This window comes from Callionymus lyra, chromosome 10, assembly GCF_982586985.1.
Source record: "Callionymus lyra chromosome 10, fCalLyr1.hap1.1, whole genome shotgun sequence".
NCBI classification, from domain to species: Eukaryota; Metazoa; Chordata; class Actinopteri; order Syngnathiformes; family Callionymidae; genus Callionymus; species Callionymus lyra.
In genome coordinates this window covers 22,492,398-22,511,677 of record NC_141827.1, presented here as the reverse complement: position 1 = coordinate 22,511,677, position 19,280 = coordinate 22,492,398, and the positions used below count along the sequence as shown (strand labels likewise).

General features: G+C 37.0%; 1 protein-coding gene across 3 annotated transcripts in view; it reads left to right on the top strand.

The window, feature by feature from the left end:
• Positions 1-19,280, top strand: part of cdh22 (cadherin 22) — a 186,559-nt gene that overhangs the window by 138,861 nt on the left and 28,418 nt on the right. For all 3 annotated transcript variants that reach the window (XM_087801455.1, XM_087801454.1, XM_087801456.1), the window contains 4 exons: positions 360-527; positions 4,036-4,217; positions 4,968-5,224; positions 10,300-10,436. In XM_087801455.1, coding sequence (XP_087657581.1) covers positions 360-527; positions 4,036-4,217; positions 4,968-5,224; positions 10,300-10,436 — 744 coding nt within the window. The remainder of the gene's footprint in view (positions 1-359; positions 528-4,035; positions 4,218-4,967; positions 5,225-10,299; positions 10,437-19,280) is intronic.

Here is a 19,280-nt window from a genome sequence, read left to right as displayed (position 1 = left end):
ACCGTGACTGTATTTTCTTCCAATATGAAGCCGTGGTTGAGCTGCATGGGCTCGGCTCTGGTGCGCCTTCATTCAACTCCTATATATTATTCATTTTAATACAGCTAAGCCATAAAATGGTTCGGGGCACGGAGGCACAAATATGACACCAGCTCCTTGATCCAGTTAGTCCACGGAGGTGAAAACGAAAATTCCTTGCCACCATTGATGCATCAGAAAAGAAAGAGTTGTCTGTGAGAAGTGAGAAGTGAGAAGGAAATGAAGCTGGTTTCGACTCTCGGGACCATTAACATGACCTTTAAACAAGTCTCTCACACCTACCTTCTCCTCTCTTCATTCCGACGTCCCCGCATCATTAGGGATCATCATGACAGCCGTTGCAGATCTGGACCGTGAGACGCAGGATCGTTATGAGTTGGTCGTCAAGGCGACGGACATGGCAGGCCAAATGGGAGGGCTCTCCGGTTCAACGACGGTGACCATAGTGATCACGGACGTTAACGACAATCCGCCACGTTTCCCACAGAGTGAGTAAACACGACCTGATAGCACATGGAAAAATAATGAGTGCAGATGCTTCTGTATTAAAAGTATATGATGGTGGGTTCATGAGGTATCATGAGACAGCTGATGAGGTCATTATTTGAAAAGGCCGAAGATGTCACTCTCTGCTTTATAATCTTTGGCTATGATTTACTAATTCAGACCTGGAATCATTTCCAAACTGACTAATCTAATGTTTTCTAAAATGATACAGCAACAACCACCTCATGAGGCCTCATTAACCCATCACTAATGTTTACTAAATCATGAGAAAGTCTAATGAGTCAAATTTAAAAAATGAATTTTTGTTATGATTAAAACCTTTTTTTTTTTCTTTGACCATCATCGTCAGTGTCTTGAGTGTCTTTTTAGAACCACATGACAGTTGCATGCCCTGCGACAGAATGGCATCCTGTCCAGGGTGTCCCCTTCCCTCGCCCTATGACTCTGGGATAGGCTCCAGTGGCCTCGCGACCCCAACCCCGGGATAAAGCGGTTTTCAATGAATGAATTGATGAATGAATGAATGAATTAATGAATGAATGAATGAATGAATGACAGTTGCAGAATGTTGTTGTACAGTTCTGCACTTTTTACTAAAACCGCCATGATTATTGGAGATGTAACAAAAACCTTTTTTGGTATCCGAGAAAATTCTGTATCATTATAGTCGAAACCTTTCTCTCCATGAACTGACTATACATTTTTTTAAGGGTGCTGGTTTAAGTACCTAATGTGGACCTTCTGTACTGCTTTGAGATTCTGAATCTCAATGGGAATATTCCTGTTAAAATAAAAAAAATATTCAGAATTAATATTTGTGGACTGATTCCTAAGAAACATTCATACAACCTAAATAGCTAATGGGGTGATAAATATAACTTGAACTCTTATAATGACATACTGTACATAAAATAATACTTTATTGTGTGTTTATCGCATTTAGTTCAAATTCAGGACACTGTAGATTATTTTTAATCTCCATGTGTTATACTGCATTATTGACACGACTGACACTTAATCTATCCCTTTGTTGCTGTTAAACCACAACACTTTTATTGTTAATTCCAGGGGAAGGAAGCAATCTGACAGTCTGCTCTCTTGTATTTGATATGTATCCAGACACGTCTATAAATCCCCTTTTTTAACCCAGGGAAATCATATTTACCCAGCCAGAGAAATAAATCCCGAAGGATTATGGTATCTTCTCCGAAAAGGTAGACGTGAAATGGATAGAATTTGAATGCAGCTTTATAAGTAAGATGCAAAGATAGATGACATTGTATATGTAAGGTTGTTTTTTTTTTGCTTTCACATATATTCTCTCCAAGGAATCGATAAAGTTTTATCCCTATCCTTCTTTTTTTCCATAATGAACTCTGGCAGCTCTTTTAAGATACACTCTATTCAATTCCATTGTTGATCTAAGATGACATATGGAACTTGGGAACACCTTGCTACAAATAAGACTTTAATGATTTTACTTGGCTTTAAAGAAAAACTCTTGAGATGCCATCCGACCACATTAAGTCCCTCTTACCCTTCGCTTGAGAGCCCTTTCTATGATCCGCTATATGAGGCACAATTGTATACACTTGTCAAAGCCTGTGTTGAAGTAGATACGATTAAATCTGATCTAAGAAACAACATAATGGTATCTGATTAGCAGTGTGTGTGTGTGTACAAGTGTAAGAGGAACACACATAAAACACCTCTGTCACACAAATGTATGATAGAGATATGGCATTTCCATTTTGTATGTTAGGAAATGTAATGCATAAATGTATCAAGTTATTACCCTGTAAAATGTTGTTTTCCATTCCAATGAAGGTACTACATTTCTTTAATAATCTAGCAGCACAAGCTCCCTTTTTCCTCTTGTTCATGCATCTTGTTTAAGACACTGAGTTGCACTTTAAATTTGGTACTTTTACTGACGTGAATGGAAGAAAAACTACACGTTACATATATAGTTTAGTAAATAAGTTTTAGTTGCATAAAATATGACCCATACTGAGGTCAGGTCACCTGAGGTGATAACTAGGAATCAGGGCTACTCAATAGTGACACACCTTCCCCGTATATGCCTTTCTTTGTTTTTATCATTATTTTTTTATAAAAGATCCTAAAACTATGAGTGAACACATGTATATACTTAAATTAACAAATGTATACTTACTTAACAAAAACATAGTGAAATAACTGAAAGCTTGTATTATAGTTTCCTCAAAGTAGCTACATTTTCTCTGCTGATGACTGCAATAGTGACTTAGGAATTATTGTGATGACCATCAAAATATCTGACAAGGTTTTTACTTCGCAGGTGTTACTTTTCAGGGTTACCAACAGTGGTATTTCTGCCTTAATAATGGGTTTTGGGACTATTGTTGTGCAGAAATCAGGTTGCTATTGGAAAACCTTATAATTAATTTTATGAAAAGAACCAAAACGCTTAGTGAATTAAACTAATTGGACATCCTTACTTTAATAAATTAAGATCAATCAGTACAGAAAATTGAAAGAAACTATGACTGAGCCTAGTAGGTATGTCCAAACTTTTGGCCTGTACTTTATATAGGCATTTTGAATCTGAGAGAAGGCATGATAAACCTTCATTTCATTGGTCAGTTATACAAACACTAATATTATCACAGGAAAAAACTGTTAAAATACTGAATTTTCTGTTATTATAAATGATGTTTATATTTTAGTTTTTTGTATATATATATATATATATATATATATATATATATATATATATATATATATGTAATTAAATTAACTTTATTTCAATGACCAATACTACAAGGTATCTATACATAAATTAAAAGAAGCAGTCAAAATGTGATGTCAAGTAACTGTTGTGTCCTTTACAAACATCTCATCTTAAAAACACCCTTGTTTTAAAAATGTTCAACTTACTAAATAAAAGCTTCTTACTAGATATGTGATGTCTCATAAGTCATTCAGAGTAAAAGAAAATAAAGAAAATGCTTTTATAAGGACTTATATAATCACAGAAAAAAAAAAAAAATTCTATCACCACAAAGATTATTGATAGTGATTTTGTATTATTAGTCATTTACTATCAAATCACAGATTTTTCTTCCCGTACGATGATCAGTTAAAGACTCCAGATAAATATGAGTCACAACTTTTTGGGGGTCACGTGTGATCAACGGACTCCAAATGTTAATTTTAATGAATTTCAAACGTGTACTCAAACTAGGTCATGGACCGAGGAGGACTGAACGTTAACCATTTATTCATTTCAACAAGTTCAGTGCGTCTCATTTTAAGAGGTAAGTCGAAGGACAGAATATGGCTGATAAATGGAACATGGCATTAAAAAAAATTGTCTCTTCTCGATAACAATTTTTCAATTTTTAGACATATGTTTCTAAATTTGTTTTCTCCATTAACAAATCTACTGTATATCTGTGTCATTTCAGTAAGCATAGTTTATCGTCCTTGTGCTCTTGTTTTTATCAGAGATGTACCAGTTCTCAGTGTCGGAGGGGGCGGCCGTGGGAACGCCAGTCGGACGGGTCATCGCCACAGATGCAGACATGGGTGACAATACTGATATGAGTTACCTGATCAAAGAAGGAGGAGATCTCTTCAAAGTCACCCCTGATGTCATCACACAAGAAGCCATTGTCTCCATCAAAATGGTATTTCACGATTTAACATTGGCTTATTCGTCATCGTATTGACTCACTTGTTTCTTCAAACATTTCGAGATATATATATATATAAATATATATACCATATGAGGACAAAAGGTGGCAGTAGCAAGGCAAAGTCAAGTGCACAATACTCTGCACTTGATTGCAAAATCTGCTTGTTCTGCACAACGAAGAGTGAGGGATCTTTAAATAATGATTTTTAGATCCAGATGGTGTTTTAAAACGCAAACAAAATGTAATCATCTGTTCCTTGTCACTTTTTCTAAAATAAAACCAAAAAAAACTGCTCCCCGTTGTACAATTTGAACATAGAGGGATGAGAGTTAAATGATTCATGACAATTTTGCTGAGAGACTTATTTTCCTTCAGAGTTAAATTGGATTTTTTTTGTGTGGTTTTCTACTAAATTGAAGACACGGGAATCAGTTTTTCTTCCACAGAAAAAAAGGAGAAAAAAAAAAGATTTTCTAAAGTTTTGGAATGAGCCTTAATACTAGATTGACTTTCATGACACTGGAACTGGCAGCCATGTTTCGGATTCAAATGCCTTTATAACTACTTTGTAATCGCTGCCGCTTATGAGCCTGGTGGTTTCTGCTCAGTGCAGGAATAATTGAAATAAATCAATTTTGTTATAAAGCAAAGGTGCTTTGTGAAGTAAGTTCAAAGCTACAGGCCAAAGACAGACCAAAAACTTTTTTTAAATTTCTTTTTATCTTGTTTTTCTGTCTTCAGCCTCTGGACTTCGAGACCAAACGCACCCACAACGTGGTGGTGGAGGCTGTAAACAAACACGTAGACCCTCGTTTTGTGGATCTGGGCACCTTCCGGGATCAGACGATCGTTCGGGTCAGCGTGTCGGACATTGACGAACCCCCTCTCTTCAAGCCAGCAGACGGCACCGTCTTGGAAGTGCAAGAAGACGCCAAGGTTGGAGCTGTGGTTGGTGTCGTCACAGCGAGGGACCCAGATGCAAAGAACAAACCAGTGCGGTATGGACTAATAAATATGTGGAATTAAAGCAGTGCAATACAGATTAAAACTTGCTTTTTATGAGCACAAATTGTGTGTAAAAACTGTAATTGAAGCAGGCAACATTACCTCTGAACCATTCAGTACTAGAAAATATGATTGTATTTAATCTTATCTAATTGTATACAGGGTTAAAATAACCTCACCCTAACCCTAAGCTCTAAGGTCAGAAACGTCTTTTTTCTTAGTACTTAGTATGAAGCTGAAAGTTGAATTATTGAATGAAATATGCCTGAATCCTTGTCTCTCCACATCGACAGGTTAACTCCCTGTCTAACCTTTTTTTGTAAATGCCTTCTTGGTCAACAGCTGCCATACTACTGCCAAATACTCTCATATTAATGATCACCATGGTTATGAAAGAGTTTTACCACTATAGTATGGAATGAACTACAAAAGTACATTTTAATTACATTTTAAAACAATAAAAATATGCTTTTGTAATGCATTTCTTTTGAATATACCTTTTTCTTGGATGTGTGGTGACCTCCACCAAACTACTACACTGATATTCTCCAATATCTTAAATAGCCATTACTACAGGGTTGATAAAACAAGACGCTGCACACTAGTGATGGTCTGATGAAACTTCATGGAGCAGAAGATAGTGATCTCTGCACTATTTTACTTTGTTTTTGTAGACTGAAGGCGCCCCCTACTGACCTCTAAACAACATGACACTGCTTCATGAAGCTTCATCAGACCATCACCACTGTACACTGCTCCTTCTGCATCAAAGAGAGTGATACATTTTCAAATAATGTATGGTTCGCACTTGGATGGTACCATTGTTTACCCATTACCCACAAAAGTAGCATTTGATATTTTGCTTATGTAGGAGCTGGAAGACGAAGCTGCATTTATGATTTCTTCCCTCATGCATTGTCAAGAAGTTTCGGTATTGATTGACAACATCGAATCCCAGCTTGTGACAAACTCCAGTTAGAGGCCAATCACTTCTATGTATGTAGTTATAAATTAAATCAAATCCAAATTTCCTGTCCAACGATATTCATGCGTGCACGAATAACGTTGATGCTTAACGCTAGGAAAGGGATTTCTGAAGCTCTAGGCTTTGACTGGTGCCCCAACAACTGATTCAGGATAACAAAATGCATTATTTAAGCTATAATTAATTATTTTTGATTGATATTCTGTTATTATTATATTATATTTGAATGAATGGGTTCTTTAATTTAATAATCCAACCTTTATTTGGCTGGCAATTCACATTTCCCTGTGCTTAATGTTCCTTACTCTTAGTAGCAACAGTTTATTGGAAGAAACTTACACTTCATAAAAAAAAAAATGTAATTGCAAAGTTTCATATCTCGGAAGGAATGATTAAAAACATATGCAACCGTGAAGTTAATGGGAATCTTTTTTTTTACCAGGCTTCTGTAATGAAAGTGGTAAAAAAAAATGTGAAAGTTCAGACTTCTACAACGGCTAGAGTTCCTCAATATATCTCCATTTATCACAGAACGAGGCGCGTGATAAAAACTGTATCATCTGGTAATCTTGCGTGCCAAGGTCTGCGGTTTATACGTCCTCAGAAGAGCAATTGCAGTGTGAGAGGGGAATGTAGATAAGGGCTAAAACAGTCTCACTGACAGAGTACACACTGACATACGCAGGCTCTGTGCAAATTACCTCGATTAAAAATGCATGAGGCTCTGACTTCCAGGTGTAATAAAGTACAACACAATGGCAGCGCTGTCGCTCACCTGTGTCTCGGCAGCCTGAAGCCCAAAGAGTGTGTGTGATACGTGTGTGAGCGTATTTGACGGCATTCACGAGATTGAGGTGATTAAGTAAAAGAAGGAGGGAGAGGTTGGCTAGAGGCCACCAACAGAGCAACACTACTAAGGTTTCTTGAACTAAACACAGTTTGCAGAATTAAATAAAAGGCTTCTTTCTAATTGGCATCGGTTTGAATTATTTGTCTTTAGCTGAAACAAACAAAAACTCTAGTTAAATAAACATTTGGTATACTTGTCAAGGAGATGCCTCAGGACACAAGAGAAGCCAACAATTCAGGGACCTCAACTTTCCTATTAGAAGAACATATAAACCCTTTTAAAAATATTACAAAATAACTCTTAGCCTATTAGCTTGGGATTGGTTTTGAAGCTAATTGGAAAGTCTGAGGAAAAACAAGAATTAGTTTGTGAAATATAAAGTGAGGTTGTGGCTGGTGTCACTACAACTAATATTTAAGACGTGAGTGTAGCCTTTCGGAATTGTTTTGTGGTACAAACAACAAGAAACTTTTCTTTAAAAAATGCAATAAGAGTACCAATCAAAAGAGGCCAGTCAATGGACGACCTGATCTAGTAGCTAAACTAAAGAACTTTATGTATTAAAGGGAAACTAATTTGTTGTTTTAATAGATCTTGGATCTATTGTAATCATCATTATGTGTCTGTTTGTTTACAGTAGAAAATGGGCTTAAGGCCAATGAAAACAAGTAAGTCTCCACCTCCAAGGGACTCTTTGTATAATCAAAGCAAGGGAAGAACTTTATAAAGTAATAACTTCAAAACATGGTCAAGCTGAGGGACTCACTGAATCTTGGAAAGTAAGATTTTAACATTTAAAACATGTGAGTCAAGAAGGTTTAAATATGACATCAGTTGCCCTTAAAATACATGACTTGAAAAAACGTGTCAAAGTTATTTATTTTTGGTAAAAAAAATAATTCTCTAACATAAATGCTCCACCATCACTAGTGAAGAATAACGCTGGTCCCTTTCAGCTTAACTGTAATTACCTGGTTCGTCGAAATAACCTTAGAGGTGAATGTCATGAGATACAAACAGCCCAAGATATAAGTATCATGACATGAGTATCTCAAGATTAAAAATAATGACATGTATGTCACCTCTGGGGCTCCATAGAAAAGGAAAGATGAGGTGTCAAAAGGAAAGAAGAGGAATTGCAAAGCTGTTTTCTTTTGCTGGTTTATCCAAGCTCTGAAAAGTACTGTTGCTCTTTAACCTCAAGACAAAAAGGTGTAGGTGACTAAGGCATCTTTTCTAAGTAAGTAAGTAAGTAAGTAAGTAGAGGTTATTTCTAAAGTGCCTTTCTAGACTAGGGTAACAAAGCGCTTTAAAAATCAAAAACAATACACAGTTAAAATATATACTATAAAAGGCCAAGACACATAAGACAAACAAAGGAGTCCCAGAAAATCAGGGAATACGAATGTAGAAAGGATTTCTCTCCTCTGCTCTGTAAGCGTGTTCAGGAACCATCAGTAGATTCTGATCCACAGACCTAAGAGCCCGAGCTGGGGTGTAAGGCTGGATCAGATCAGTGATGTAAGGAGGAGTCTGACCATGAATAGATCTGAAAGTAAGAACCAGAATTTTAAAGTTGATCCTGAAAGAAACTGGCAGCCAGTGAAGAGATTTAAGGATCGGGGAAATGTGAGAATTCTTGCTACAGTTGCTAGAGTTTTGTATAAACTGCAGGCGAGACAGTTCCTGCTTGTTTAGAAACAAAAATAAAATATTACAATAGTCTGAACCAGAAGATACAAACGCATGGATTATAAGCTCCAGATCATGTTGTGCTAACATTTTCCTAAGTTTAGAGATTTTTCAGTCAGTTTTCTGCAGTGACATGTCTTTGCCAAATACAACACCCAGGTTTCTCAGGCTAAGTCACCCAAGTACTGACTCAACCCTGGAACTTTATCATCAGGAGCAATAACCAGAGTTTCAGTTTTGTCCACATTTAGCTGCAAAGTGTTTTTACTCAGCCATTGTTTGATTTCTAGCAAACAATTGACTAAGCTGTTCAGCCTCTGGGGCTCAGTTGGATCAAATGAGCAGTAGAGCTGGATGTCATCAGAAAAAATGTGGTAAGAAACATCAGGAAATCTCTGAATTATTATTATTTTTTTAATAATATTTATTATTGTGGATTTGGTCTGTTGGCCATGCTGATGTACATTGGGCATTTGCACTTGGGCAGGCCCCAGGACAGGTTGACAAAAGAAAGTGTTCTGATTTGTCTGAGAAATGCCTCTGAAAAACATTAATTAATCAAGAAAGTCAAAGGCCTCAAAGTCCAACACCCGAATAAGTGGTGGAAAATATTGCTCGATTTATAATTCATTTGGTGGCAATATAAACCTTGAAAAAAGTAAAATTTAGCAAAAAATACTGTGTCAAAATAACTTGTGTGCTCTTCAGAGTACCTTTGCTGCAATGCATTTGCATATTGTTTGTTTTCAGGGAGGAGAAATTGGAATTTAATCATTTTACACCAAGTTATCAAACATTTACTTCTAGAATTTTTTTGCAAGTTTCAAAGATACATGTGTTTTTTGAGCTGAACAAGTCAAGATTGTGCACGCAGCAAGGAGTTATGACTTCCTATCTAATCTCATTTTCATGTTTAATTTATGTTGATTTTGTGATTCAAGAATTGTTAAAAATCCCCCAGACACAAAAGGCTAAATCTGCTTTTTTTAACTTTATTATGCAGGTTAGAACATATTCACCCACCTCGACCAATTAAAACTTCCAGACATCCTAAAATGAACACTTATGTTTCATCCTTGGAAATTCAAGATTGGTCCAAGAGGGATATCCAGCTCTCTTGTGTTTGTGTGTTGTGGGACCAAAGAAACTCAGAGTAAAGTGTTTTTTTCTTGACTAAACAGTCCTTTGAGGAAAAGTGCCAGATAGATGGATGCATTTGTCTTTTTCTATTTTTCAGGAGAGCAGAATATAACATTTATGAGACTTTCGCTCTTTCTCTTATCGACAAGAAAGACGACATTGGGTTAGAAGGAGCAAGAGAAAACAAGGCTGCAGTATCCCAATGTCTAGCAAAAAAAGAAAAAATGTGATTTAAAAAATATATATATATATATAAATATAAAGAATATTACCAATTTAAAAAAGGGACGTTATACTGTTTGGAGTATGTTTTATTTCCACAGTACTTTTCACAGAAATTATAATCAATTCAATACAATCAGGATTTGTAATTAAATTTGATATCTTTTACTGTTTTTCAGGTTTTCCATTGATCGAAGCACAGACACTGAAGTCATCTTCCACATAGATCCAGACTCAGGTGCCATCACACTTGGCAAGTTTGTAGATCGGGAGACGACAGGCTGGCACAACATCACAGTGAAGGCGGTGGAAGCAGGTAAGTGTTCAACACTGAAACGACAATTTTATTTTAAATTAGATTCCTTTTATTTCCCAGATTTAAATCCTCATAATAACCTCAACCTTAGACCGAGACTTTTTAGCCTCTTTGTTTAACGGGTACCTTGGAGTTGGAGACCTCCGCAATTGATGATACGCAGTGACAAACGTCAATGCTTGACCAATCACAGCAGAGTGGGTGTAGTTATGGTAAACTAGATATCATCTCCAAATAAAAAGCGTTTTGAGTGGGCGGGGCTTAAAAACCTTTTATTATGTAAATATTTAAATGAAAAAAGAGTTTTGATAAAACAAAAATAAACTGATGAGTACAATAGAGGTCCAAATCCATTTTAGATATCCTTATCAATAACATTAAACAACACATTAGTTATTATCAAAGAGCGGCTGACATTTTTTTTTTTAAATGAATGTGCGCTCTCAGTGAAAATCACCACAGTGGTTCTCCTAAAAAACAAAACAAAACAGTATTATATATAATTTCTGTCATGCACTACCTTCCACTTCACTTACATTGATTCTGTATAAATATTTCAAACATTGAATGCGAACAAATGTCATGAGAGTTGCTTGCTCAACAAATAAAAACAAGCTGATTTGCTGCTTCCGCTCGCTCTATAAAATGACTAATGTTAGAGAATTGGGGCGAGGATAAGGATTCCAGATCCAATTGACCAATTAAAGATACCCAGAACCTTTAATTAACTACCTTTGGTAACAATCGCATTCATTCAATTGCATTTTGCAGACTGGATTCATGGCTGATCCCAACAACCATTGTCTCCTTAGTAGAATTTAGATTCCTCTATTACCCTCTGTTTGTGTATTGGACAGGAGTGCCCGGAGTAAACCTACGAAACCATGGGGAGAACATTAAAATTCAACACAGAATGTCCTTGTTGTGAGGCGGTAGCATTAACTACTACGCCATCATTCACTTGAAATTAGAAATTTACAAATAAAACATTGACTAATAAGGCTAAAAATGTCCAAATAAGTATGATTTATACAAAATGTAGTTGGCTTAAAAAAAAAAATGTTGTAACTTAAACTTACTGATAACTAGCGATGGGTTGAAACAACTGATGCTGTGTCATAATGCAGTGTCTTCATTTTGAAAGACAACTAGATGGCACTCTCAACTTGAAAATGATGCCGGGTTTGATTGAGGTGTTCAGAGCCATAAATTATAATAAATGGAGTGCCACCTAGTGGCCTTTGGAAATAAATACACTGTATACATGTTAAAGCATCACACAGCTGATGCTGTATCATGAAGCCTCATCAACTCATCACTACCGATCAGTAATTCAAGTTATGTCTCCGCAGAGTCTTCTGACACAATCATTGGACAAAGATCCTGCATGTTTAGTTAGAAAGTGAACATATTTAGCCAGTGAGCTGCTATGTTGTGTGGAACCAGAATGAAACTAAAGAGATTTCTGTAATGTTAGATGATGACTCGAGAAAGTTTCTGCACATTTCCATTTAAAATACAACCAAAGCTCTTTACATTATGTACTATGCTAAATACACCATTTCCAGCAGCAATTTGGGAGCTTTTGTGTTCTCCCCCGTTCATTAGGCATTAACTCACAGTCGCTTTTTATTGTTAATTAAACATTTATAGCAGATTTAGCCAACCAAATATCAGACGAAAACACATGCCTGCTCTGCTGCTGATTAAGATTCCAAAACTGTCTTTGCATAGAAACATCTGTGCAGCCACACACTGGTCAAAAAGCCTAGAAATATATTGCTGCATTTTTTCGCTATCATCTGTTAACTGTTGTGGTCTTCAGTCTCTGTGGTCGGAAGAGACACAAAGCGAGGACATTAAGAAAAAACATGCAGTTGTGAAGTTTGTGTTTGTGAAGCACATAGCTGGTGTGTTTTGATTAAAAAGCTTCATGTTCTTGACAATGACTTTCTTCTATGTTACCAGGTCTCTGTGCTCATTGCTGCAGGAGATCCTTAGAGTCAGACTGTGTGAAGACGCCTTAGTGTCAATAACTTTAAATTGCATCTTGAAGTCCCCTCATGAATCTTAACTGTTTCCTTTTGTGTGTGTAGACAAACTAAAAACAGTCAACACTTACACTAACTATTGCTTATTTTGTGTGTCAACTTATTTCATTATTTCATTCCGTACTGCCAACACAAAAACCCTTTGTTGTGTTTAAAAAATCAGGGGAAAAAGTTAAGATAAAAGATAAAAGTTTTTGATTCAGATTCTCATAACAAGAGTAGTTTTCCCTAAAGTTAGCTTCATTGTTTGACCAGTTTGTACAAAAAACACATCAAATCTGTGTCTCACAGTCACAAAAAAAAAAAAAGTAAAACATCAATGAGGTCACAGAACACGTATGGGAGTGACACACGATCATATTAAGTTTCTATATCAGATAGCCATCAGGTATCAGGTGGATTGTATTTCTACGATTGCAGAGTTGTTTGTATCTTGTATTTCTCGGACTGGTATTGTAACAGTTGTTTCTATGTGTGGGTCAACAGTAAATAACACGGGTTTGCTCGTAAAAAGACCAGGAATGGAATGGAAAGTTATTGTTCCAAATACGAATGTGTTGGTCTACTTAAGTTTGGAAATGTATATGGTGACTAAAAGAATAACTCATCTCTACCAGGCCAGTTTTAGACCAAGGACCGATGAAATCCCTGATCAATCGCTGCCTTTGCAACTTGATAAGACTCCAACTCAAATCTTTGTCAGCACAAAATCCTCTGTGTGAGTCAAATAATTCTTCTAAGAACAGAAAGAGTAGCAACATCTAAAAGCCAGATGTCAGAGTTCTCACTGGCAAATCTTACGCACAGAAAAAAATTTACCAAAAGGAAGAGTGACATATAATTTTCCTCAACTGATGGCAAGTATGATAGCATCATGAAAAAAAAATGCTTTTGAACCCAGACAGGTTGTTGGAAAGAGGCGCATAAGCCTGAGGGTGGAATATCTTTATCTCTGCGGGGAAGAGAGATTTTTTTCTGAAACTTTTTCTTACTTGGAAAACAATCGTTCTGAGAATACTCAAAAATGTGGGAGCAGGCAATCTAACTGTACAATGACTAAGTGTATTATAATCATTAGTTTAAACTTGTGATATAAGCACATATCCAACTCATTAGGACGTGTTTTGCTCTGTTGCCTTCAGCTACTCCTTCAGTTCAGTTCAAAAATATCATTAATATTATTTTCTCTCTCACCATAATTGTACTTATTAGCTATATTTGATAGTGATACCTATCTAGATTATTATGTTATAAAAATGTAAGTATGAGTTGTTTAACCACGATGTGCTTAGAAGATAAGCTCAACATGCATTCATACATTTTATGATATTGTAGAGAAAATAAGTGTGTTCGATAGATCGAATAATCTTTGGAGTCATACTCAAAGACCAAAAAGTAATTGTTTGCTGAGATTTTAATTAATAAATAGTTTTGATAAGGTTAATTTTTGGTTCGTTGAATAGCCTGAATAAAAGCTTAAAGTGGATGTTACGGAACCATTTAGATGAGACGTGATAATATTATACTATCAAGTACACACTGGATACTATGTAATGAGCGTTTTATTTGTATGTTTTGTCCGTCGCTGAATCAGCTAGATGGAGTACAGAGCGACTACCTCCATTGAAGAGAAGAGACTTTGAAAAATCAATAAAAAGAAGTGTTTTTACAACAAAGTATTTAAAAAAAATTAGACCAAAATTTACTTTAATTTATATATTTTTTGTAAATTTTTGCTAGAGTTTCATTGGGAAATCTGTATTAAATTGAACAAACAACATATAGTTTATCCCACAGGGGAATCTGTGTTGCCTTGTCTAAAGCAATGTCTATATTGAACCCATGGTATAGGGATTTACAGATGACTTGAGTGGGGATTTGGTCAACCATGGGCGGATAACAGAGGTCACTGAGTAATGTTGACGCTGCCCTTTTTGGTTCATCAAATGCCAGATGTAACTCTGCATTATGCACCATCTGTATATGGCCGTCAGGAGCACGCCATGAGGTCAGCCATTGGAGCAGCGCGGTTCATCTTTATGAAAAATTAAGATGTCTCCTAGCATCATGCTGCACTGTCAGCTACAGTCAGAGTTATCAGTCAGTAAAAGTTTAAAAGAGTTTCAGTCACTTATAGATTTTTCAATCGATAACACTGTAGTATAAAAGATCAGTGTCCTCTGCATCGATCCAGCTTGTATCTGGTCTTGTCTACGCCCCATAATTCCTATATTTATATAACCATCTGTTACGTCGCAGAAAAGTCTAGAGGGCCTGGGACTATAAAATGTGTCTGCTCTCTACCCAGCTTCAAGCGTTTACAGAGCTTTTTAAGATAATTTAAAACAAGGCAGATTTCTTATTTATACTGTAAATCATAAACATTAATTATAATGTAAATCATAAACATTTACCCTACATTCATTAATTAATTTGTTTCCCTTATCCTACGGTCGAGAGGAGAGGGACACCCTGGACCGGACGCCAGACTAATGCAGGACACACAAAGATTGATAACAATTTCCCCAAATTCCTATCAACGTCTGTATGTTTTTGACACCGAAAATGTTGAGACCCATCATGGATTGTGATCTAAGTTGTATGCTGCCACAACTTGCTTTCGCATGTCCAGGGTTTTCAGGTAATGGGTTATTTTCTCGTACTCAGGTCAGCATTAGGCAGTTTGCAATTACTATCTGTGTTTTTTTTTTTACTGGTGACAAACGTCCCTATACATCAGGGGTCATCAACCTTTTTTCTCAACTTCAAGCTTCTTCAGGGGCACTCTGTGACCCGAAGGAATAGCCTTTTGATACATACTTTGGAAATAATTTACCATATATTATTAAGGATAAAAAAAAATTACATTAGTCTTACACACTCATATCATTACCAATGGGGAAACAAGAAGGGATTACACAACATATTAAGATGGTTATTGTTGGAAAAAAAAAACTTTAAACAGGCCCTCGGATACCAAGTTGATGAACCCATACTATTTGTCATACAATGTTTTGGTCATTTTTTGGGGGGGTTTTAAAAGTGTAAAAAGCGTGTGTTTGTTTGTTTCCTGCCCCAAGTAGAAGAGTTTATGTACCTTGGGGTCTTGTTCACGAGTGAGGGAAGTTATGCGGACGCTGCACCGATTTGAGGTCGTAAAGAGAGAGCTAAGCCAAAAGGATCTCTGTGGACAACCAGTCTATGTTCCTACCCCCACCTGTAGTCATGATCAGTAGTGAACGCAAGAACAAAACCACGGGTACAAGCAGCTGAAATGTGTTTCTTCTGTAGGGTGGCCCTTAGAGGTAGAGTGAAAAGCAAGGTCATCTGGGAGAGGCTTGGAATAGAACCGCTGCTTCTCCGCGTTGAGAGGAGTCAGTTGAGGTGGCTTGGGCATCAGATTAGTAACCCCCCCCCCCCCCCCCCCCCTCGCTGGTGAGATGTTCAGGAAATGACTACTTCTCCCAGCTGGTCTGGGAACGCCTTGGGGTCAAACCTGATGCTGTATCATGAGGCCTCATCAACCTGTCGCTACTTTATATACAGTCCACTTATAGAATGGAGAACATAACTGGTGAAGTATTTGATATGACATGAGTCCGGGATGAGGAAGGTTTGTGTAGCAGTGTGCGTACTTGCGTAATCTGGCCCGTGGGTGAGGAACCAGACTCCAGAATACATCTGTAGATTTGTCTTCTGTCATGACAGAAGTGACAGTTCAGACCAAACGGTTTCCTCCAGCGTAGACGATGAACTATTTGGCCACATAAAGCATGACACTCTTGAGCCTTAACACAACTCCCCCCACCACACACACACACACACACACACACACACAAACACACTAACCCGTTGAAATTGAAGCACACATAACTCACAGCCTCCATCTCTCGTCCCCTGAAGTTATGTCAGTTTAATTCAGTGTGCCAGAGATCCACTTCCCAGTTGTTTTCTCAGAGATCTGCAACAGCTGGTGAGTGCTGCTCAGAGGCAGGGCACGCCAATAATCTGCTGAAATCATTTTATTCTTCGTCTTTATCAGAAGACAGATTGAGAACAGCGCCACTTGGTCCAAATAAATGAACTTGTCTCACAGCATAACTCTTTTTTTCCCCCCTCTCCTCCCAGTGGCGGAAAGTTGGGTAGAGCGTCCTCGACACTGTTTCAACTGTTTTTCAATTGTGGGAATTAAAATATAAAATGTGCGACATATGATGATTGCCAGTTTTCGTTCCACAACAGTGGGGACAGCAGTATAATGAGTCGCCCAAAATGAGAAGAACAGAGGAGCTATCTGCTGGAGCGCTCTCTGCATTTATGTTCCTGCTGCTCTGGCAAAAACAGTCAATTAAGAGCCGGCATTGATGTGAGGATTACGCTATTAGTTTGGACCAGCTCTCCCTTTAGCTACTGCTCCTGGATTTGGCAGGAGTGTGTGGTAAGTAATAGGCAGAGAACTTTCCTGTAACTGTCCAATTATCGGTACCATCTTGTGGAAAGGCGCAGGATGAAACCTGTGCTTCAGAAGGTTGCCTGTTCTTTTTGATGTCATCTTAGCGTTATATTAATATTTGTTATGTTCTTTTAAATAGAAAGTATTACAACAGTGTCAGATTCAAGGACTGGGGGCCAAACATTGCCTTTGATTGCCGGCTTCAAATAAACAATAACAAATAAATTATTCAGTTCTATCACCAATTAAATCAGATTGTTAAAATTTTGTAAAATATTCTGACAGATTTTCCTTCATTGCTGGGACAAGCTCAAGCTCATTTTGAACCAGTTTTACATCAGCAGGGTCAACAGGAGGGGGCTCAGCACACAGGCCTTAGTCAGTGCTGGAGATATTATGGATTCTGACAGTTTGCAGTGTTTTTGGTCAGGGACTGTAAACCACACAGTTACCAAGGGTGACATTCAGGTCCCCAGTATGTGGTTTCTGTACCAGGGTATACAGAATGATGGTTCTCATTTCCAAAGTCCATAAATAACAGGTGTACATAGACATTTTTGTTTTACTACTTTCTGGACCAGTACATTTACCCATAAAAACTACTGTTATCATGTTTCTATGTGGACCATGACAATACTATGTCTCAGACAGTCAAGCAAGCACTGCCCTTAAATACCCTCAAGTTTTAATCATCTGAAGTTGTCGCAAGTTTTGTGATACATAAACTGTTAAAGTGATAATGTACCCTTAATTTAAACTCATTTTCCCTCTCTGTCTTGTGGACTAAGTGTTGGAATTAGGTTTAGAATAATCCTTGTCTTTTTGGAGTTATATACAGAAATGTATGTCCATATGACGGTCACGACCAGAGCTTTGCCACAAAGACACCCTTAAAAACATTGAAATACCTCCATACTGCTTGTCTGTTATGTTCATTTTTGAATTAAGCCCAGACAAGAGAAATTGTTCTGGGAAAAAAATAAACACATGTTAAGCTTATTTGTAGATGAAGATAGAAGGCTAACATGCTACACAGACAGGAAACACTGGTAAAACGTCTACAATATACCCAATAAAAAAAAGTGCCGATCGCACTGTAACTTCCTGTAAATGCAAATCTTCTACAGTTTCGTCAACACCAGGGACTAGAACATTAGATAATCTTGGCTCTATCGATGCCTACAGTCAGCTGTTTCCCAGCCACACTAAGAACTGCTGTGTCATCACACCTAAATGCAGTATCTCCAGCTTTTGGTATATAATTGACTTTTGCATTTAACCAAGGTGTCCAAAAAGTGAAGATTGTCACTGTTTCGAGGATGTAGACAATCCTGTGGTGGATTATTCTTCAAGAAAAAGTGACTGTTCACGGCTGCGAATTTATCCTGTAACCCAGAATTAACCAACACATCCATTTTTCTCTTTAAGCGAAAACAAGACTAATATATTAAAAACCTAATGTTCTCTCAGAATCTCTGAAACACTCCAGGGCCTCCAGATCCCCCTTTGTACATAATGTTTCACCAATAAAATGAGCACTTCACTTGTCATTACCAAATAATTAAGAGTGGGAATTAAGAGTTTGGGAAGCAGCCTCTGATAATGTCTTCTCAGCTTCCTCGCTACAATCTGTCCAATTCCTGGGACTGTGTTGTCCGTGGGTTTGGTTGTGAGGGAAGAACATGATGCGAGGGAAGGAATTACAACACTTTTAATCCATTTGCCAGCATCACCGTGTCAGACTGTTGTTCTGTCACGAACTATTAAATAGCCATCTAGTGCCATGCCATTATCAGATAGTGAGGATCTGGAGACATAAATGGGTTCTTTGCTGCTGTGCTTGTCTCACACATGGTGACAGGAAAGTGTTGTTATGGTAATGGTTGTAATTTGAGGAGGCTTTTGATATAAAATAAAAAACTACTAGTCCTCTTACAGTGTATCCAATTGTTTTTTTTTCTGTAAATATTATTGAAATTATTGAATATATTCTTAAATATTGATTTGTATTTATTCCTTTTACGATTTTATTTATAAGTGTAATAGTCTGGAAATTCACAATAAAGTCACAATAACCGAGTTCATACATTTCAGGTTTTCTTTTTCTTCATTTAATTTTTCCCTTTATAATATGTGTTTTCTGTGTTCACAATGTCATCACAGTGTATTTTTTGGATTTATCGTAGCTCCCAACATTTATGCCATGTTCCATTCCCATAGGTATTGTATCCAAATATCCAAATGTGTGTCCAAATATTTTTGAAAAAAAATCTATTTTTTCCCATAATCGTTTTTTTTTTAAATATTGTTCAAATGTAAAGACAATATTTTAGATCATTT